General features: G+C 46.2%; 1 protein-coding gene across 1 annotated transcript; it reads right to left on the reverse strand.

The window, feature by feature from the left end:
- Window positions 1–7,163: 7,163 nt before the first annotated feature.
- LOC149461052 (zona pellucida glycoprotein D-like) lies at window positions 7,164–22,666 on the reverse strand. The gene is made up of 9 exons (XM_089678892.1): window positions 22,610–22,666; window positions 20,348–20,432; window positions 12,476–12,673; window positions 10,832–11,025; window positions 10,007–10,182; window positions 8,700–8,942; window positions 7,763–7,919; window positions 7,500–7,620; window positions 7,164–7,329 (listed from the first exon to the last, which is right to left on the reverse strand). Exons 2-9 carry the CDS (start codon window positions 20,430–20,432, stop codon window positions 7,184–7,186), a joined length of 1,320 nt encoding a protein of 439 aa, XP_089535018.1. The 5' UTR covers window positions 22,610–22,666; the 3' UTR covers window positions 7,164–7,183.
- Window positions 22,667–22,675: the final 9 nt, after the last annotated feature.

Raw genomic sequence — 22,675 nt, forward strand, 5'->3', positions numbered from 1 at the left:
TTATGCAGAAGTGGACAAGATTCTGAGTCAACCAGGTTTAGTAAATAAACCCCATGGTGTCCTGGGGTATTTCCTCCCAGATCTGGACCAGGGCATCACTGAGCTCCTGGACAGGCTGAGGTGCAACTTGGCAGCATCAGATGGACCAAAACATGATATCCCAGAGGTGCTCTATTGGATATAGGTCAGGGGAGAGTGGGGACCACTTAATGGTATCAATACCTTCATCCTTCAGGAACTGCCTGCGCACTCTCACCCCATGAGGCCAGGCATTGTCGTGCACCAGGAGGAACCCAGGACTCACTGCGCCAGCGTAGGGTCTGACAATGAGTCCAAGGATTTCGTTCAGATACCTAATGGTAGTCAGGGTGCCATTGTCTAGCCTGTAGAGGTCTGTGTGTCCCTCCATGACTATGCCTCCCCAGACCATCACTGACCCACCACCAAAACAGTCATGCTGAATGATGCTACAGGCAGCAGAACATTATCTATGGCTTTTCCAGACCCTTTTATGTCTGCCACATGTGCTCAGGGTGAACCTGCTCTTATCTGTGAAAAGCACAAGGTGCCAGTGGTGGACCTACCAATTCTGGTGTTCAATGGCAAATGCCAATCGAGCTCTATGGTGCCGGGCAGTGAGCACAGGGCCCACTAGAGGATGTCGGACCCTCAGGCCACCCTCATGAAGTCTGTTTCTGATTGTTTGGTCAGAGACATTCACACCAGTGGCCTGTTGGAGGTCATTGTCTAGGGCTCTGGCATGGCTCATCCTGTTCCTCTTTGCACAAAGGAGCAGATACCAGTCCTGCTGATGTGTTAAGGACCTTCTCCAGCCCTGTCCAACTCTCCTAGTGTAACTGCCTGTCTCCTGGAATCTCCTCCATGCTCTTGAGACTATGCTGGGAGACACCCAGCATACCTTCTGGCAATGGCACGTATTGATGTGCCATTCTGGAGGAGTTGGACTGCCTGTGCAACCCCTGTAGGGTCCAGGTATGGCCTCATGCTACCAGTAGTGACACTGACCCTAGCCAAATGCAAAACTAGTGAAAACCAGTCAGAAAAAATGAGTAGGGAAAAAATGTCAGTGGCCTCCACCTGTAAAGCCATTCCTGTTTTGGGAGTTGTCTCATTGCTGCCCATCTAGTGCACCTGTTCTTAATTTCATTAACACCAAAGCAGCTGAAACTGATTACCAACTCCCTCTGCTTCTTCACTGACCAGATCAATACCTGAGGAGTTTAATTGACTTGATGCTATACTCTGCTTAAAAAAAATTAAAGGAACACTTTTTAAGCAGTGTATCTGCGCCTGAAGATTGAGCAGCACACTGGCAAATTAAGCAAAGTTCCCAAATCCAGATGCAGGAAACAACTGAAAACTGCATGCAAACACTAATATCCTGCCCTTGTCACCCGCTGTCAGCAGATCACAAGCAACTTGCCAACCAGAGCAAGATCCTTGTTTGGGGGAGAAGAGATAGGAAAAGAGCTTGCTTATAGAAGGTAAAAAAAGCTGTGAAACAGTTATTACTACCTGCAATACCACCAGAGGAAGACTCATGAAAATTTAATCTGGCTGGGCACAAATAGGCAGATGCAACTCTTGCATGCAATCACGTGTTTGCTAAGGGTTGTGTAGCAGCTCAATTGTTCGACTAAGTCTCATATTCACCAAGATATCCTGTGAGCAGGGGTGGACTGACAACTCATGGGGCCCCCGGGCAATAGGGGATCATGGGGCCCCTGTGCCCTTGCCCAAACTCAAAAACACCTATGGAAAAGGTACCAGGGGCATCTCATGGGGCCCCCTACTGACCCCAGGCCCTCGGGCAGTGCCCGAGTTTCTAAATGGTCAGTCCACCCCTGCCTGTGAGCTGGACTCCTTGTGCAGTCACCTTTCCCGCTGCCAATATACATGATCAGGGTAGATGCCAGCACCTGCAGTTTGTCAGCTGAATGGTCTGCTAGGAAGCTACACACACAGATCTCCGTTACCGATAGTAAGATCTGCCTCTGCTAATGGCAGATACAACTTCCACACACAGACGTCAATCTCTATGCAATCAAACTGGTCATCTCATTTAATACCAGCCAACAGCTCCTACTTAGAGACTGAGATGACACCTCTGGCCCAAACCTCACTGAAGTAGAGCACAGGGGAAAAAGGGGCACAGAGTGGCATGGGTGCCAAGAGTTCAGTCTACAGGAGCTCACGTTAAACGGCTTGATTGCAAGGTGCTTGTGCAGACCAACAAAAAGCTCAGTGAGGGACACAGAATCCAACATACAGAAGCAGACTAGAAGGCAGCTGGCTGAAACTCTGGAGGACTTGGCTTAATAAATGTGTTGTCTGAGAAAGACAGTAACTAGCAACTGGGAAGACAGACAGCAGGAAGGGTAGAAGGCAGAATTGTGGTCAGAATTATTGCAGGTCATACTAGGAGTCTGAGAACAAGTCACAGTCAAAAACTAGCAAGAGACAAGCTGTGGTCAGAACTAGCAGAGATCACACTAGGAGTCAGAAGACAAGCCATGGTCAGAAATTAGTGGATGTCATCTCAGAATTCAGCAGAAATGAGCTGTGGTTAGGACCTAATGGAAGTCACATCAGGAGTCACAAGACAAGCCATGGTCAGAAACTAGCAGAGATCACACTGGGAATCAGCATAATCAAGTCGTAGCAAGGAACCAGTGGAGGTCATACTCCAGAGACGAGCTGTGGCTAGGAACAAGCTGAGGTCAGTAACATAAGTTGACCTCTGGAACAAGTTCAGGTTCAAGTTACAGGGCAACAAAATGAAGACTATCCAGCAACTACCTACTTCAGCTCTTACTCCTTAAAAAGAGTCCGCAAGAACCATTCTGGTGCCTGTGGGGAATGTGACGTAAAGGATTGTTTTTTTTTTTTATTAACAATGCGATGTAGCAGGAAGGTTGTATCGACCTAGTTAGTAAAAGATAGGTTTAGAGGTTCAAATATAAAATTACTGCATCACCCAATATATGGCTTCCATCCAGTAGCCAAAAAATATGCAGACCAAAAAAGAAATTTGTGAAAAGAGATTCACAAGAAAGCAGCTACATTTTGGACAGAATGCTATACTCAGAAAAATTTCCAAATTTAGTTGTATCGACCTCCCTTATCTTTTTCAAAAGAGCACCATCAGGCTTATGGGTGGTAGAGATCCTATGGAAAGGTCTGCATAAAATTGGATTTTGGGATCTCTTGAAGTTGAGGGAGCTTTTGTGCCAAGCCTGCTTTAGGATCTCCTCTTTATGTGGATTCTACATTTGTAGACCTGGATAGATCAGATGAGCATGAGCCCAGAGAGTGTTGATACTATTTAATTTTGAAAGTTCAGAGGGTTCCCCAGGTAGCAGTTGAATGTAGCACAGAGTTCTTCAAATCACCACAGCCAGTGGTCTCAGGCAACCCCTAATACAGATGTGATTGCCCTTGCCCCCATTATCTCCTTCTAGTTGTGGAAGAAAAAAGGGAAGATTTCAGTTTTCAGGGCTTGTTCAGGTTTTGTCAACCTTTGATGCAGTTCTGTAAGAATTCCCCAGTTTGGTTATTGGAGTAAAGACAACTTTTTTACTTTGACAATCCAGGAGTTGTAGACTTGAGAAGGCTACAGAGAAGCAGTAGTAAGATCTTTTGTGAGCTGGTTAGCATGCCAAGAAGACAGAGTAAGCACCTGCCTGTAGGTGCAAGATCACCCAGAGTTCCTCAAGATCGGTGGGAAAAATAAATCCTGCCAATCACCACCCTGGAGGACTGTGAACCGTTTACCGTTGCAGGGACAGCAGAGAAACGTGGATAACTGAAGGAATAAGAGAAAAGGGCCAGAGGGAGAGACCAGGCTGGCTGGTGGCTTCTCTCTAGTATGCAGCATGACAATCGGAGGGTCAGCAACCATATTGGTAGTAGTTTGAGCCACTTCATTTAGCATTGCAAGAATAAAGAACTTCTGGAATTCTGCTTTGGGGGGACAGAGAAAAAAAAATGTTTTCAATGAATTATTAAATTACATTACTAAGCGCTTATATGCTAATGTTGGGTTCTTGGTTTGTTGGCTAGAATGACTTTACAGGTAGATATTATTAGAACAAATTAATGTCCTCAGTCATCAAGGAAAGTCCTGTAGCACATTGAGACAGTTGCAGCTCCTTGCAGGGCCGTCTTAATAGCACCATGGGTCCCTGGGCAAAGTATATCAAAGACTAAGCAACACAAACAGCACAACATGGGGTGGGGTGGGGAGGGGGGAGGTCATTCTAATTGTAGATTTAGACTAGCGCCAGCCTGCTACTTTCCCCATATACCAGATTCTGGGACACTGCCCAGGAACACAGCTATCAGGATAGCTTAGTAAAAAGCATGACTATCCCAGCAAATCCGGGAGAGTTGGCAAGTATGATGTAATGCAAGGTTACCATCGGAGACCCCATGCACCCAGAGCTCCTGGGCAGTGCCCATGCATTAAGATAGCCCTGGTTCCATGGTCTACAGTGAGGTATTTGGGAATCTAGAGGTCATGCTGCTGATCAGGCATTCCCATATAGCAAACATTAATGCCTGTTGTAATGAATGATATGTTTGTACAAATTCTTACATTTATGGATTTAATATGTGAAACCAAATGTTTGTTAGGAGAGTCCTACATGGCAACTGGAACTTGCTGCCCATTCTAGGTATTTCCACAAGTGCCATTTACTCGGCTTTCTTTTATTTACTTTGTTAAGCTAGCCATAAACCAGTGGAATTTTGTACAAAAGTGTATTGGAATGTTCTTTGATTTTCAAATGGCTGGTGAGGTCAAATTAGCATTCATTTTTTTATTTTTTACTATAGTGTCAAGAAAATTCAAAGGAGCAGCATAAAGGAGACATTGCTCCTGCCGTTCCAGATCACACCCCGCCTTCTGCTGTTTGTAGCTCATCAGTCCCTAAATGTGGTGGATCTATTTGTTTTTAGGGGTTTCTTTTCACATTTTTTCCCCATTCTCATCTGGTGATCCTGCCACTAACACTTCCTGTCCTAGAGTGAGTGACAACACTCATTGTACCATATCTATGTAGGAGAAATGTTTGCACCCTGGAACAGGGCTACAGAACACCTCCCCCTCTCCAAAACACAGGGGTAGGGGCAGACTGCCCATTCAGGCATTTGGGCATTGCCCAAGGGTCCAGGGTCAGTAGGGGACCCAGTGAGAGGCTCACTGGGCACAATTCACTAAGCGGTATCTTACCACATCTGAGTATGCGGCATGATACCGCATGGCATTTTTAAAAAAAGAAGTTTGCATTCACCAAAAAATTCTACTAAAATACCGCATGTTATTTTATCAAGTCATGCGGCATTTTAGTAGTGACAACCATGTTTTAATGTTTCAGCTGTCAGACGGGTTCCCCACCGATAAGCCCCCTGCCCACAGACCTCCACAACCACCAGCCAGGGTTGTGGAGAAGAGTTGCTTCGGGAGGAGCCCCCCCATGTTGAGAGCATGTGGCCCGGTTCAGGGGGGGAGGGGGGGGTGTTCGCTTGCTCGTCCCCCCCCCCTCCCCCCCTTTCCTAACCTGTCTGGCTGCAGGTTCAGATAAGGGTCTGGTATGGATTTTGGGGGGGACCTCACGCCATTTTTTTTCTTAAATGGGGCATGGAGGTTCCCCTCAAAACCTGTACCAGACCCAAAGGGCTTGGTGTGAATGGAGGGGGGCCCCCACGATGTTTTATTATTTTAAATAATTTTTAATGCCCTTTCTATGCAGCTGAGCTGCAATATGTAGGCAGGGTGTTGTGTGGGTGTGCTTTGGCTTTAGTGTAGACAGACACAGGGGGCCCCCATTATCTTTTTGCCAGGGGCCCCATGAGTTGTCAGTCCGCCCTTGGGTATGGGGTCAAACTGTAGACCACAGTAGAGACCTGGAAACCATGTGACTGATAACAGTGCAATACAAGGCAGAGAGTGCAGGAAGTTATCGGCTCTGGCAGGAAGTTTTTCACATATCAAACAGATGAAGAGACCATTAGAAGTATTTTGTTCTAACCAAGCAGAAGTGGAGAATGAGAGACGCTCATTGTTGGGGTTTTCATGCACTAGGATGGAGCAGATGCACCTCCTAGTGGCGGAAAGCTGGCACAGCAAATTAAAGGGTGATGGTCACCCAGCACATTTTTTTTATTTCAGGTACTTATATAGCCCCATCAATTTACACAGCGCTTTACACATATTGTACATTCACATCAGTCCCTAACCCTCAAGGGGCGTACAATCTAAGGTCCCTAACTCACATTCATATATACACATACTAGGGACAATTTAGACAAGAGCCAATTAACCTACCAGCATATCTTTGGAGTGTGGGAGGAAACCGGAGTACCCGAAGAAAACCCACACAGGCACAGGGAGAACATACAAACTCCAGGCAGGTGGTGCCATGGTTGGGATTCGAACCAATGACCCTAGTACTGCTGGGCGGTGCTTACCCTTAAACCACTCTGCTGCACATCTACATAAAAAATCTGTATGGAACAAAAAAAAAGTCTACATGAAAAATGCTGAATGTGACTTCTACATAATTATTGGTCATGTCGGATTTCATGTACAGCTTTGAAGATCCCTCATCCCATACAAGACCCTTTCCTTAATCAATGGTCACAGAGAGCAGACAAAGGCAGCGCCATTGATCAGGAGTCACTGAGGGAATGGGGGGGACAAAGGAGACTGGACTGTGCACACAGGTTATCACCAACCACACATACCGCTCATTAGTAGTTACAGGTTAAGCCACATATTACTTCAAGCGTTAGTATAAACACTCCCTTACCACCAGCCACCACTAGAGGGCAACACACCCAAAATTTATCTGATTGGACACACACAGACAGATGTAAATTTCACATACAATCCCAATGTACTCTGATGGTTTTGTGGCAGTTAAGATGATACCCCCCCAACTCCACTTCATATTCCCTAGGATAGGTAGGGAGGTCACACCTTCAGTTGAAGGACAGAAAGCAGGGTGGAAAATTTACCCTCCACAGCAGAGAGACAGAGTGTATACCCCTGCCCCCCACAGTGGGAGGGAAAGATGGACAAAGCAGGGGGGGGGGGGGGGGGGAGGGGTAACCCGCTATACACAAGATACACACAAAGATCAGATGTAGTGTATTTTATTTAGGGAGTTGGAGGAAATGGACACATTGGGAGAGGGACCCATAGCTTTTCTCTTTTCTTCAGAACCTTGGCAATGGTGACCAAACACAGCACGAGGAGAATGGCTGCAGCTGCAGAGGATGCTGGGAAGAGGAAAGGATTCAGACCTGGAAAAAGGAAAATACACATAAAAAGGAAATAAAAATCTATCTCCCTCCAGGAAACCCTCCTAACATGCTCCAACTATGTCCAAAACACAGCAATCCCCTCCCACAAGGAGCCATCTCCTGCCAATCCCATCACAGCTTTGCTGGTGGACAGTCTGTAGATATATTACCCGATTCCGGTTTCCCAACGCTGGACACAGAACTCCGTCTGAGTCTGATGGGACCGCAGGACACCACCTTCCTGTATGGGTCACTCAGGTCCCGGGCGTGTCGGTAACTGCTGGTTTTAGGCTGGAAGGGGCAGAATATTCCAGAATCAGATGAAAGCCTGGACAATTTCTAGACACAGGAGGGACAACAGGTCCGAGAGGCCTGAATCTAGTTTCCCAAACAAAGACCATTTGTGTTCATCACTTAATAAAAGGAGCCTCACCGGATTGCAGCAATGGCTGGCATTGGGCTGGTGCAGCCAGACTCGGCAGTGCAGGTAAAATTCTGGGAATTTCACAAAGTGGAACATCTGCAGGGAGAAGCGGCTCAGCAATTGGTTCCCTGACTCCAACATGGCCACCGTGGAGTCATTAGCAGTTCTGTGAAGAAGATGCTCTGTTATTTCAGTGGGAATAGTCTGAGGAAACCCCACCATCTCAATGTGTTAATGCATTCAAATCCCACTAGTGCGACATCCCCCCACCCAGCCCACCTATCCATAGTGTGATTACCTCCTCCGCTTCCTCTTTGACCCACCTACCCATAGTGTGATCCACCCACCCCCAGTGTAAACCACCCCTTCCCAACCCATCTACCCCTAGTGCGACACCCTTCCCCCCCTCCCAGACCCAACTACCCTTAGTGTGCTCCCTACCTCCCTGACCCACCTATCTACCCCTCACGTGATCCTTCCAGATTCCTGAATCCCTAGTGTGATCCACTACTTCTTGACCCATCTACCCCTAGTGTGATGCCGCCCACCCCCCAGATCAAACTCCAACTAACCTTTGTGTGATCCCTACCTCCCAAACACACCTATCACTAGTGCGATAATGCCCTCCTTGACCCACCAACCCCTAGTATGATCCCTCCCTCCCCAACCCACATACCTTTGCGTGATCCTCCCAGATTAATCAAGCCCTAGTGTGATCCACCCCTTTTTGACCCATCTACCCTTAGTGTGATCCCTTCTCCTCCTTGACCCACCTACCTCTCAAGTGATCTTCCCCCTCCCAGATATATCAACTCCTAGTGTGATCCCCCTCCTTTCAGACCAACCTATGCCCAGTGTGATCCCCATTCTCCCACACACCCCTACCCCTGGAGTGATTCCCACCAATAACAGTTACCAGAACCAAGGTGACCTCTGTACCACTCACCCACTGGAGATGATTAGGTGTCTTATCTCGTCAGCATAATTTGGCCCTGGTGTGGCCCAGCACTCATCCAATCTCAGAATAAAGAAGTCTTGCAGATCAAGTCCGAGGATCTGCAGCTGGACGTAGAGTCTGCCGGTAAGTGGGATGATTGGAGGGCGATCATAAGAGTCCAAGAAATCTTCTGAGGGGTGAAGGGTCATACTAACATTGAATTTTCCTTCCTTTACCACAAATGTCACCAGCCTAGGAGGAAGAGAGGACCAAAATGATAACTAAAACGGATCTATGCCGGTCTGAAAGTAGAGTTCTCATCTATAGGAAAATGTCAGCTTTCACCCCATACAGCCAAGCTCATATCCATGGGCTGAGACCAATTTCCATACAAAAATAAAAAAGGGATTGCCCCTCATAGGCGACATGATACCTTCAAATGTTACCTGACACAGCAGGAAAACTACTGTTTGTGCAGTATTGTTTTATCCTGCTGGTGACACACACACACTTATCTACTGTGTTCAGAACAGGCTCCAGATGAACTGCAATGTTAGTTTTCATTCTACTCAATTTATAGAGGCATGAATGTGGGGTGGGCTCTTACCCCTTAACCTATCACCCCTTGGACAAGTTACCTCCTCTGCTTGGGGCAAGAGGTTTAACCTCCTGAAGTTGCCATAGATTATATGGACCAGTCAGTTCTGATGGTTTGGTTGGAGTTAAATTTCCAGCACCAGCACATCATCTCAAATGCCGAGAGTCCAATTTCTACTTGACTGCTACAAGCAGGGTCCATAAAGTCTTTTGGGTAGTCCCTCTAGGTCCAGGACATACCATTTAGCATACACATTCAGCTCACAATTTTTACTATCCAAGGAATAATTCCTCTGCTCCCAACCAATATTTTAGATCTTATGAAGAATTTAAGAAAAGGAGGGGTTGTTCCAAGACTACATGGAGTCTCATGGTGTAAAGACCACCTCTTCCTCCCTGGTCCCTCATGGTCTGCAAGGTTCCTGATGGTCTGTGTGGACCCTGATGGCCTGTCCAATTGTCTGTGAGGTGATTGTTGATTAACATTACATACAGCCACAAGCTTACAGGGTCCTGTCCAACTCTTAGTTCAGATGGCACCACATTTGTCCAAACTACAATGAACACTGAATTATGAGGATATTTATGAGGTCATCATCTCATGTCTATATTTAAGGTTACACCTCCCCATTACACTTGGCGACCCCAAGAGCCTCACCACCACACTTTGGGACAATACGACTCCATTTGGAGTGCTGGCAGCCCCTGAAAATACATACGAGGCACTGGTGAGCAGTGGGTAGGGCAGAGACACAATTCGATCATAGTGGTAGACACAGAAGAAGGAGATCTGGACATCTGCAGATCGGGATATGGAATTTCCAAGTATCTCTGGCTGCTGTGTTGTGAATCCTGTTTTGAGCTCATTTGAATAGATGAGGTGAGTCCCATTAACCTGGAAAAGTAGAAAACATCTCAGGTGAACTGTACAGAGTGGAGGACCATCACATGGTGAAATCACTGACTACCCTGTGTGATCCAACACGGCCTGATAACTGTGCCCAGAATCCTTTGTTCCAAACTACTCAGGAGAACCACAGACCACTGGAAGATAGTTTCCTGGCCAATGTAGAATTCCTGTGATTGAGGTTTATGAACAGTGAGATGCTCACCGTGTCATTAAGTGCAACATTCCCAGTTTCCTGAACACACATACTGTATGTCCAATCTGACACAAGTCAAACCAATTGTGATTGGTGAACAATGTGATTCTCTGCACATCGCAATAAATATTAAAAAAAAATCAATTTCCCATTGTGATTGGCACTATAAAGGAGCCATTAAAAGTCAGATGAAGGGCAGCAGACCATGTGGGCCAGAGTCCAGTTTAAGGTGAAGTCAGACTGTCCTGACTCATTGGACATCATCAGGGCTGGATACAAATCTGACCACACAGCATATGAAAGTGGTCACAATTGATCCCTTAGCTGGAGGAACAGAAGAAGTCATCAGCCCAGGAGAGGCCAGACAAGCCCAGTATAGCCAGATGAAGATCGGACCACCACGCTCTAATACCGCCTCACAATGGCAATCCGACCACCTACCTTAACCTCTGTTCCACATTGTGTGTGGTTCTGGTGGGTCAGTGTGATGGAGACATAAAGAAGAGACTCTTCTGCTGTGCACTTCTCATTAGATGTATGAAGGTTGGAGACATTTACACTCAGATCGGTGAGGACATCCTTCGGAACCTGAAGCCTCATCCAGTGATTGTCACAGACCAACTCCAACCTCAAATCTGAGGACAATGCAGAACATCACACATCAAGGAACACACTGTTCAATAATACACAATGCTACACAGCATGGAACACAACATACTACATGTCAAACTGTACTACACATCATACTAGGTCACACCATACTGTATACTGCTATACAATGACACACAGCATGGAACACACCATATTACAAGTCAAACTGTACAACACTACGCCACCCCATACAACACCACACAGTACAACAGTACACAGGAAGGAACACGCTGTTCTATACTACACAATGCTATGCAGCATGGAACACACTACATGTCAAACTGTACTACACAATACACCATGCTACACCACACTGTACAATGCTACACAATGATACACAGCATAGAGAACACCATACAACACACCAAACTGTACCAGACTATACAATCCACCACACCATACAGCGTCACACCACACAATCCAACACACCATACTACGCCACACCACACAATCCCACACACCATACTACGCCACACCACACAATCCCCCACAACATACTACGCCACACCACACAATCCCCCACAACATACTACATCCCACCATACCATAATACGCCACACCACACAATCCAACGCACCATACTACGCCACACCACACAATCCCACACACCATACTACGCCACACCACACAATCCCACACACCATACTACGCCACACCACACAATCCCCCACAACATACTACATCCCACCACACCATACTACGCCACACCACACAATCCAACACATCATACCACACCACACCATACTACGCCACACCACACAATCCAACACACCATACTACGCCATACCACACAATCCCCCACAACATACTACATCACACCACACAATCCACCACACCATACTACATCACACCACACAATCCACCACACCATACTACACCACACCACACAATCCACCACAACATACTACATCGCACAATGCTACATAGCACACTGTACTACACTTCACCATACAATACATCACATTCACCAAAATCCTCGCTGATATTAGAGGGATGGATAGAGCACCAAAAGTTGTATTTTTTTCTTTTTTCATTCGGTGATCCAGCCAGTAAGTTTGTTTTTCAGAAGAACAAGTTCTCTTCCCGATGGCGGGAACAAGTTCTCTTTAAAAACCCTTTATCCCAAAAGTGTGAGCTGGAGTTTTGCTTTAATTTGTTAGTGTTTTTAAATCTGCTAGTGCTTTTAACACTACCCGCCTCCCAGATTGACAATACCTCTGTCTGCTGTGCCCCCTGTGCTTCTTCTTTAAGAGCGGGGGCACTCTAATAAAGGAGAGGTGTTATACTGGCCAGACTGGTAGAAAAAAAAGCCTAAAAGAAAACTAAGGCAGCCATCACATCGAATGATTGGTAAGTTGCAATATATTAAATCTTTGGTTTTTGGTTTAATACCACTTTAAGTAGTAGAACCACTGTAATGATTTTCCCAGTCACCTTCACCTTGGCACTTGTGTCCGATGAATCCCGGTGCACACAGACATCTATACTGTCCCTCCACCTCCACACAGGTTCCTCCGTTCTCACACATGTAGGGGGGGCAGACTCCACCCTCTGACGTCATATTGCTTGGCACACTCGACTCCTTCGGCCATGGATCCAGGTAGAGGATCCGTACGCTGGGGTCACCACGGTCTGGTTGGGAGAGATTTCATACAGACATCACCTGGGCCATACACGTCATATCCCCAAACCTGAGAACCAAATGTGAGCCTCCTCCACACGCGGACACCAAGCAGCACACCACCTCCCTCCTCCCCACAACAAGGCTAAACAGCATACAGCCTCCTCCTCACAGCGACACCAGAAGTAGGGCCAGATTTAGCCCTTGGGGGACAGAGCTGGTTTACATTCTCAATGACAGTCACACATTTTATAAATGTATGACAGTCATTCTGAGGTCACACGCGTGCGCACACGACGTCATGGTGCTCTATGTGTGGTTTGCTTAAGCCGCCAAAATTTGTTTAAAAAAAAATATGATACAATATACTAATCCAGAGTAAAAACATTTACAGATGGCAGGCAAAATATTACTTCCCAAGATACATTTAGTAAAAGTAATTTTTTATTATATATTTTATAAATAATTTTAAAAATATTTTAGATAATTTTTGTATCGAGGGGGGGCTCTTCTGTCAAGGAGACCCAGAGCAGTAGCCCCTTTTGTACCCTTATAAATCTGGCACTGGCCAGAAGCCATTCCCATCTCCTAATAGTGACATAAGGTGGCAGGCTGCTTCCTTCTAATAACAGCGATGTCATAAGGAGACACCAAATAGCATACGGCTTTTGTCTCCTTCCCACAACGCCACCAGACAGCACACCACCTCTGCCCCATATCACGCCATAAAGGAAGCCCCCTGATCTTCTCTACAGGGATGCCGAAAGGCATGGTTCAACACAAGGACTGCCACCTCTGCCCCAGAGTGACGCCACAAGGCACGCCGCTACAGCCTCCGCCACAAGGCACGCCGCTACAGCCTCCGCCACAAGGCACGCCGCTACAGCCTCCGCCACAAGGCACGCCGCTACAGCCTCCGCCACAAGGCACGCCGCTACAGCCTCCGCCACAAGGCACGCCGCTACAGCCTCCGCCACAAGGCACGGCGCTACAGCCTCCGCCACAAGGCACGGCGCTACAGCCTCCGCCACAAGGCACGGCGCTACAGCCTCCGCCACAAGGCACGGCGCTACAGCCTCCGCCACAAGGCACGGCGCTACAGCCTCCGCCACAAGGCACGGCGCTACAGCCTCCGCCACAAGGCATGGCGCTAGAATTGGAAAAAAAACAAAAAAATCACTAAGCTTAGTTAATGAGGTGAAGCCATGCTGACTTTAATCATCTAATCATGTGCAAACAATTTTTTTCTTTTTTTTTTTAACCACTTGCCCTCCAGAGGATTTACCCCCCCACTGACCAGGCCATTTTTTGAGATACGGTGCTGCATTACTTTAATTGACAATTGCGTGGTCATGCAACGCTGTAGATAAATTTAATGTATTTCTTCCCCTCATATAGAGCTTTCTTTTGGCAGTATTTGATCACCTCTGCGTTTTTTATTTTTTTGTGCTATAAACAAAAGACCAACAATTTTGAAAAAAAAAAAAGCACTATTTGAGTTTTTGCTATAAAACATGCAGGAAAAAAAAAAGTTAAATAAAATTTCTTTATAAATTTAGGCCAACATGTATTCTGTTACATCCCAAGAAGTGTATATTAAATTGGTTTACGTGAAAGTTATAGAGTCTTCAAATGGCAGTATATAGACACACTGGAATTTTTATTTGTATTTTTTTTCTTTTAATAGTGATGGCAGTGATCAGCGACTTATTGCAGGACTGCGGCGGGCATTCTGACACTGGGGGGAACTGACTAACTGCCACTGACATCCCCAGTGACACGAATACAGTGATCAGTGCTAATAAAAAGTACTGACGCTGTACTAATGGCACTGGGCAGGAAGGGGTTAACATGTGGGGCGATCAAAAGGTTAACTGTGTGCTGTGTTGTGTTTCACATAATGAGCCGTATGTCTTTTACTATGTAGACAAGCTGCTTTGTATTGCACTGCTGTGCAGAGCAATACAAAGCAACATGTTCGAGTTGACAGGGAAGAGATCTGTGTTTACACACAGACTTCTCCCGTCAGCTCCGCCAACGATCACAGAGTCGCGGCCGAGAATCAGCATCTGGGACCCGGTGACTGACATGCCGAGGAACCAATAGTGACACGCGTAGGGAACACACGTACACGCCCCCTAACCGAGGATGAAAAACATGTATACATGCGCGATTTTGCACATCCCTGCCGCGCTGTAGCAATACTTCTGCTATAGGGCGGTCGGGAAGCGGTTAATTAGTTTTTCTTGCATAGCATTGGGTATTCAAAGCCAAGCAAACACTCTTCTCCTTACTGAGATCTGTGTTCATGAATGAATTATTCTCCGTTTAATTATTTAGAGGGGCTGAACTATATACACATCCCTTCTACCATGTAGGCAGGTGCAGTTTATCCTATTCTGTAGGCAACACCGTGTTGCTGTGCCAGTGTACAGATGAAGTGGAGGATGACAGGAACATTGTTCCTTTGCAGAATCTGTAGGTGTCACCAGAGGAGCAGTGGTCTAACTGCATACCGCAACACTTTTCAACCCTGGTGGCCATCTTTGGTGTGGGCAATGCTACAAAATCAGCATCTGGGACCCAGTGATTGATATGCAGAGGAGCCAATAGTGGCGCGGGTAGGGACCACGCGCGCCCCCTACCCGGGGTTGCAAAACCCATATACTTATGTGATTTGGCGCATCCCTGCCGCAGTACTACTGCTATAGGGCGGTCGGAGAGCGGTTAATTTTTCTTGCACCGGATTGGGTATTCATAGCCAAGCAAACATACTCTTCTCCTTACTGAGTTCATGAATGAATTCTCCTTCCTGGTTAATTATTTAGAGGGGCTGAACTATATACACATCCCTTCTACCACGTAGGCAGGTGCAGTTTATCCTCTATTCTGTAGGCAGCACTGTGTTGCTGTGCCACTGTACAGATGGAGTGGAGGATGAGAGGAACGTTGTTCCTTTGCAGAATCTGTAGGTGTCACCAGAGGAGCAGTGGTCTAACGGCATACTGCAACACTTTGTAACCCTGGCAGCCATCTTTGGTGTGGGCAATGCTACTAAAAAGCAGTGCCCCATTGTATTTGGCCTGCAGTTGTGAGCAGCTAGAGTAGGGAAGGGAGCCATGCTTGCTAGGGACAATGTAATAGCTTTAGGGAATGGTTCCTGCTCGGGAGAGATTAGGGACACCGCTGTCTGCTGTTAGATTGGGGGCACCGCTGTGTGTTAGTAGTTCATAGGACCTGTACAACTCTTCCAAGTTGCCACGTGTGCCTCCACTCTGCCCGTCAGCCACTTCTTTTGCAGATGCTGCATTGGTAATGTAGGCTATGCCAGTGTGATACCCATAAATCTGTAGATCTACTCATGTACTGCTACCATTACTGCACCATTGGTGTTACGGTGTTTGCTTTTACAGCAGTGTCCGGAACTGCTATTTGAAGTGTTCTGCCACAGCTGCTAAAGCCACATTACTGGTGACTGCATAGCACATTGCAGAGGGAGACTTTCCAGCGTTGACTTTCTTTGTGGTTCTGACATATGAGACTTAAAGCAGAGTTTTAGTTGGTTTAAAAAAAAAAAAAAAAAAAAAAATTTAAAAAGTATTAAAAAAAAAAAAAAAAAAAAAAAAAAAAAGGACTTACAGACACTTACCTGTCCCTCGGTTCAGCGGTGTCCTCACCACCACTGGATTCACTGGCCGTCTTCTCTCCCCGGCGCCGGCATCTTCCGTGTGGGCACCCGGCTGTGAAAGCTTGCAGCTTCTCAGCTGAGTGCCCACTGCGCATGCACGAGTAGTGCTGTGCTTTGCGAATGGTTCCGTAGTCTTCTGGGACCTGTCATGTGTCCCTAAAAGGTGCCAATCCTTAACGGGGAGCGGGGGACAAAGGCTTAAAGCAGAACTTCCCCTTTTGGGTGAGAAAATCGGATGAAAAATACCACTTTCAAAACGGCCATCCGATCATCTGATCTTTAGTACACAGCTTTGGAGAGATAATCACAACAGTTCATGTGAAATTATCCGTAAGGGCTCATGTACGCTGCAGCTGCTAAACTGACGTTCAGGAGCTGTTCAGCGGTTTTTTTTCAGCAGCCCCTGAACTGTCCTTTATGTCCTCCGATGTGTCCATATACAGATAGTTATTTACAGTCGTTTTTTTGAACGCATCAACATAGCATTCAGGAGAAGATTTTACTGGCATTTCAAACGCCAAACGCTTGTAAACGCGGTTTACAAGCAATTGCGTTTAGATGCGTTTTTTGACAGGTCCATATCTAGATGCTGCCCAGAGCCTTTTTTCTTCATCAAAAATGCATGCAAAGTGTTTTCCATGTATTCAAATAGACCCAGTACACCAGCGCAGACAGTTCAGGTTTCACGTGAAGGAAAAGAAATGGTAGAACGTGACGCATTATGCTCATGATGGGATCCATAGTGAATACAACCAGAAAAGACAGATCATCTCAACACATACTGCTCTCTCTGCTTCTGCTCTCCATTTCTCTCAAAATGTCTGAAATAATTATTTACTGTTTTTCAGTGCATTCGGTAGGGTTTCCTGAGGTTACCTTTTAAAACGCTTTTAAACGCAAACGCGCATAAATGCGGTATGCAAACGCAGCTAAACTAACGTTTTTTAACCTACATTTTCCAGCAGTCAGAAGAGTTTCCCCAATGCCCCATGTACATGAGCTTTATGTCCAAAGAAGTGAGAAAAATTGTGCTGGTCAAAGGAAATGAGGCTAGAATTACAAGAGTTACAATGTAAAAAACAGATGCAGACATAAGGCCACCCATGTTGAGTAGGACATTCATTATTTCCTGTCCCTTGACTAAAAACTGCAATCATGCAGCAATCACAGTCATGATCTGAAACTTCAGATTTATTGGGAGAATCTAGAGAAGAAATCTACTGAGAGCATAAACCCTGGTGACACAAAGCTCTATTGACCTTCTTTTAATGAAGGGGTCATGGAGGGTTGGTACATGGTGGTGGAGCACTAAGAGGTTTCGCACGAAGATGTAGACCAAGCACTAGAAGAGTATTTTTGGCACCAAATTTGGGGTGAGACATTCAAACATTTATTATTTCTCACATATATATTGGTTTCTTTGGTGAAATTTAACTACTGGGTTAACATATCTATGTATGTGCAGCTCCGAAACGTCATTCAGTTATAGCGATTGCCGATTGTTGCTCAATTTGATATTCGTTTTGTGATGGATTTGGTAAAATGCCTATTTCGTTTCCTATTGAATATATATATATATATATATATATATATATATATATATATATATATATATATATATACAGTCATGGCCGAAATTGTTGGCACCCTTGATATTTTTCCTGAAAATCAAGTATTTCACACAAAAAAGGTATTGCATTAACACATGTTTTGCTATACACATGTTTATTCCCTTTGTATGTATTGGAACAAATATAAAACAGAGGCAGAAAAGCAAATATGACATAATGTCACACAAAACCCCAAAAATGGGCTGGACAAAAGTATTGGCACCCTTAACTTAATATTTGGTTGCACACCCTTTGGAAAACATAACTGAAATCAGTCGCTTCCTATAACCATCAATAAGCTTCTGACACCTCTCACCCGGAATTTTGGACCACTCTTCCTTTGCAAACAGCTCCAGGTCTCTCTTATTGGAAGGACACCTTTTCCCAACAGCAATTTTAAGATCTCTCCACAGGTGTTCAATGGGATTTAGATCTGGGCTCATTGCTGGCCACTTCAGAACTCTCCAGCGCTTCTTTGCCATCCATTTCTGAGTGCTTTTTGACGTATGTTTGGGGTCATTGTCCTGCTGGAAGACCCAGGATCTTGGACGCAAACCCAGCTTTCTGACACTGGGCCCTACAGTGCGACCCAAAATCCTTTGGTAATCCTCAGATTTCATGATGCCTTGCACACAGTCAAGGCACCCAGTGCCAGAGGCAGCAAAACAACCCCAAAACATCATTGAACCTCCACCATATTTTACCGTAGGTACTGTGTTTTGTTCTTTGTAGGCCTCATTCCGTTTTCGGTAAACAGTAGAATGATGTGCTTTACCGAAAAGCTCTATCTTGGTCTCATCTGTCCACAAGACGTTTTCCCAGAAGGCTTTTGGCTTACTCAAGTACATTTTGGCAAACTGTAGTCTTGCTTTTTTATGTCTCTGTGTCAGCAGTGGGGTCCTCCTGGGTCTCCTGCCATAGCGTTTCATTTCATTTAAATGTCGACGGATAGTTCGCGCTGACACTGATGCTCCCTGAGCCTGCAGGACAGCTTGAATGTCTTTGGAACATGTTTGGGGCTGCTTATCCACCATCCGGACTATTCTGCGTTGCAATCTTTCATCAATTTTCCTCATCCGTCCACGACCAGGGAGATTAGCTACAGTGCCATGGGTTGCAAACTTCTTGATAATGTTGCGCACTGTGGACAAAGGCAAATCTAGTTCTCTGGAGATGGACTTGTAACCTTGAGATTGTTGATATTTTGCCACAATTTTGGTTCTCAGGTCCTCAGACAGTTCTCGTCTCCTCTTTCTGTTGTCCATGCTTAGTGTGGCACAGACAGACACACAATGCAAAGGTTAAGTGAACGTCTCTCCTTTTTATCTGCTTTCAGGTGTGATTTCTATATTGCCCACACCTGTTACTTGCCCCAGGTGAGTTTACAGGAGCATCACATGCTTGTAACATTCTTATTTATCCGCAGTTGTGAAAGGGTGCCAATACTTTTGTCCAGCCCATTTTTGGAGGTTTGTGTGACATTATGTCGAATTTGCTTTCTTTCCTCCCTTTTTTTGTTTTGTCCCAATACACACAAAGGGAATAAACATGTGTATAGCAAAACATGTGTTAATGCAATACGTTTCGTGAGAAATACATGATTTCCTGGAGAAATATCAAGGGTGCCAACAATTTCGGCCATGACTGTATATATATGCTATTTCTATAAGTTTTATAAATATTTACTTTTATACTTTAATACATATGTTGTGTGAATATTTTCTGCCTGCTGGGCTTTGTGGTACTATAAGAAATCTTTGCTTAAGAAATGTCTGCTCACACACACAGACCCCCTCCCACCGTGTGATTTGGAAGACAAAAGCATGTTTTCCTATGAGATAAGGCCTGGAAGAAGATCACACCTATACCATGATGGAGATTGTTTTCGTGTGGAAATGACCAATCAAAGACTAATATAATGCTTATGCTGTTGTCACATGACGCTTGCATCATTTTGCATATATAAGCTCACTTTCTCATTATAATAAACTAGAAGTATTCATAGACTGAACTTGTGTGTCAGCGTGAGTCTCTTCCAGTGTGCGCACATTCCAAAGCTAGCGTCATAAATTAGGACAGGAACAGATAAGCACTGGACGATTCAGTCCTTGACTAAACCAGTTTCACCTGCAACTCAACAAAAAAAAACTGTTCAACCTTTCCCTGTGCCGGTTTCCCAAGTTGGGCACCAACGTCCTGGCCCACAACCAGAAGGTGTCAGCCAGGAATACATTCATATTAAACTGCCCCGAGCTCAAAGCTATATACACATTCCCTGCACACAGTACCAGCCTGGAGAAATCCCCAACCTGCCAGATGGACCTGAACTGCACACACATTGCTGTCTTCCCTAGTTCCCAGGAGCTCAGAATATATTCCATCCTTACCGTCAACCTCATCTTGTATAACAGGAGTCACCAAAGTCAATATCACCCCGAATAATGCAAGACATCCTGTGAAGCCAGACATCATCTGCAGGAGGAAGAGAGAGAAATGACAGTCATAAAATATCATCAAGCCCTGGAAAATCCCTTCATATCCACCACCCTCACCCAGCCAAGGACACAAACCCATCTCCTCTGTCAATAAGGAGAGAGAACAGGTTGGGAGGGATTGGGGTATAATAGAGGGACAGAGGGGGTGACTGGGGTATACTAGAGGGGCAAGGGGAGGGGAGGGGTTGAGGTATACTAAAGAGACAGAGGGGGAAGGGGGGTTGGGGTTCCAGAGGGACGGGGGTGATTGGGGTATAATAAAGAGACAGAGGTGGTGATTGGGGTACGGTAGAGGGGCAGAGGTGGTGATTGGGGTACGGTAGAGGGGCAGAGGAGGTGATTGGGGTACGGTAGAGGGGCAGAGGAGGTGATTGGGGTACGGTAGAGGGGCAGAGGAGGTGATTGGGGTACGGTAGAGGGGCAGAGGAGGTGATTGGGGTACGGTAGAGGGGCAGAGGAGGTGATTGGGGTATAGTAGAGGGACAGAGGAGGTGATTGGGGTAAAATAGAGGGACAGAGGAGGTGATTGGGGTAAAATAGAGGGACAGAGGAGGTGATTGGGGTAAAATAGAGGGACAGAGAAGGTGACTGGGGTATAACAGGAGGGCAGAGGAGGTGATTGGGGAATAACAGGAGGAGGAGAGACTTGGGTATAATAGAGGGGCAGAGGAAGTGACTGTGGTATAATAGGGGGACAGAGGAGGTGATTGGGGTATAACAGGGGGACAGAGGAGGTGATTGGGGTATAACAGGGGGACAGAGGAGGTGATTGGGGTATAACAGGGGGACAGAGGAGGTGATTGGGGTATAACAGGGGGACAGAGGAGGTGATTGGGGTATAACAGGGGGACAGAGGAGGTGATTGGGGTATAACAGGAGGACAGAGGGGGGATTGGGGTATAACGGAAGGACGGGGGGGAGATTGGGGTATAATGGAAGGACGGGGGGAGATTGGGGTATAACAGAAGGATGGGGGGGGGAGAAGATTGGGGTATAATAGAAGGACGGGTGGGGGGAAGATTGGGGTATAATAGAAGGACAGGGGGGAGATTGGGGTATAATAGGACGGGGGGGGGGGGGGGGGGGGGAGTATAATAGAAGGACAGGGGGGAATTTGGGGTATAATAGAAGGACAGGGGGGGTGGATTGGGGTAAACAGCTCCTAGATTGTAAGCTCCAAGGAGCAGGGCCCTCGAACCCCTCGTGTATCGCATTGTATTGTTATTGTACGGTCTCATGTACTGTCCCCCATTGTAATGTACAGCGCTGAGCGGACTGTTGGCGCCATATAAATACTGTATAATAATAATAATAGAAGGACAGGGAGGGGGAATTGAGGTATAATAGGATGGGGGGGAATTGGGCTGAAGTATAATAGAGGGACAGAGGAGGAATTGAGGAATAATAGAGGGTAGGAGGGGGAGATTGGGGTTATAATAGAAGGACAGGGGGGTTATAATAGAAGGACGGGGGGGAAATTGGGGGTATAAAAGGACGGGGGGGGGGGTTGGGGGTATAATAGGACAGAGGTGGGGGTATAATAGAGGGGGGGGATGAGGTATATTAGATGAACGGGGGGGGGGGGGGGGGGTTGAGGTATAATAGGACACAAAGTAAATTGGGGTATAATAGAGGGACATGGGTATAATAGAAGGATAGAGGGGGTATTGGGGGTACTAAAGGGGGAGGGATTGTGGACGGGGGGGGGGCATAATAGAGAGACAGAGGAGGACTTGAGATATAATAGAGAGTAGGAGGGGGGAGATTGGGGTATAATAGATGGACAGAGGGCGGAATGGGGGTGCAGTAAAAGGACAGAGGTAGGGGTTGGGTTAATAGAGGAGGGAATTGAGGTATAATAGAACTGGGGGGATGGGGGTATAGTAGATGGATGGGGGGGGGGGATTAGGGTATATTAGAGGGACGGGGGTATAGTAGATGGATAGGGGGGGAATTGGGGTATATTAGAGGAGGGGGTGGGGGTGAATGGGGTATAACAGCGAGATGGATGTATTGGGGGAAGGGGTTGGGGGACTCCTGACACAATACAATAGTCCCGTATGTAGAAGGGGCTCTGAGTAATACACTCCATGTCAGTATATAGTATAGAATTGGGGTATATATCAGATCTGTTGCCTCCTCACACACGTTTACCTCCTCCAGCCGATCACAGCTCTCCCCTCCCCCTCCTCCCCACTCTAAATTAATGACTTTCAGCTG

This window comes from Staurois parvus, unplaced genomic scaffold, assembly GCF_062004578.1.
Source record: "Staurois parvus isolate SC_StPar_1 unplaced genomic scaffold, SC_StPar_1.0 ptg000211l, whole genome shotgun sequence".
Lineage (NCBI taxonomy): Eukaryota > Metazoa > Chordata > Amphibia > Anura > Ranidae > Staurois > Staurois parvus.

Excerpts from the sequence above, each read along its gene's own strand:
- LOC149461052 (XM_089678892.1), bottom strand. The coding sequence starts at position 20,432 with ATGATGTCTGGCTTCACAGGATGTCTTGCATTATTCGGGGTGATATTG. Across the intron at positions 12,674-20,347 it reads TATACAAGATGAGGTTGACG|ACCGTGGTGACCCCAGCGTA; the intron begins GTAAGGATGGAA and ends TCTCCCAACCAG. Across the intron at positions 7,920-8,699 it reads CACCTAATCATCTCCAGTGG|AACTGCTAATGACTCCACGG; the intron begins GTGAGTGGTACA and ends TCTTCTTCACAG.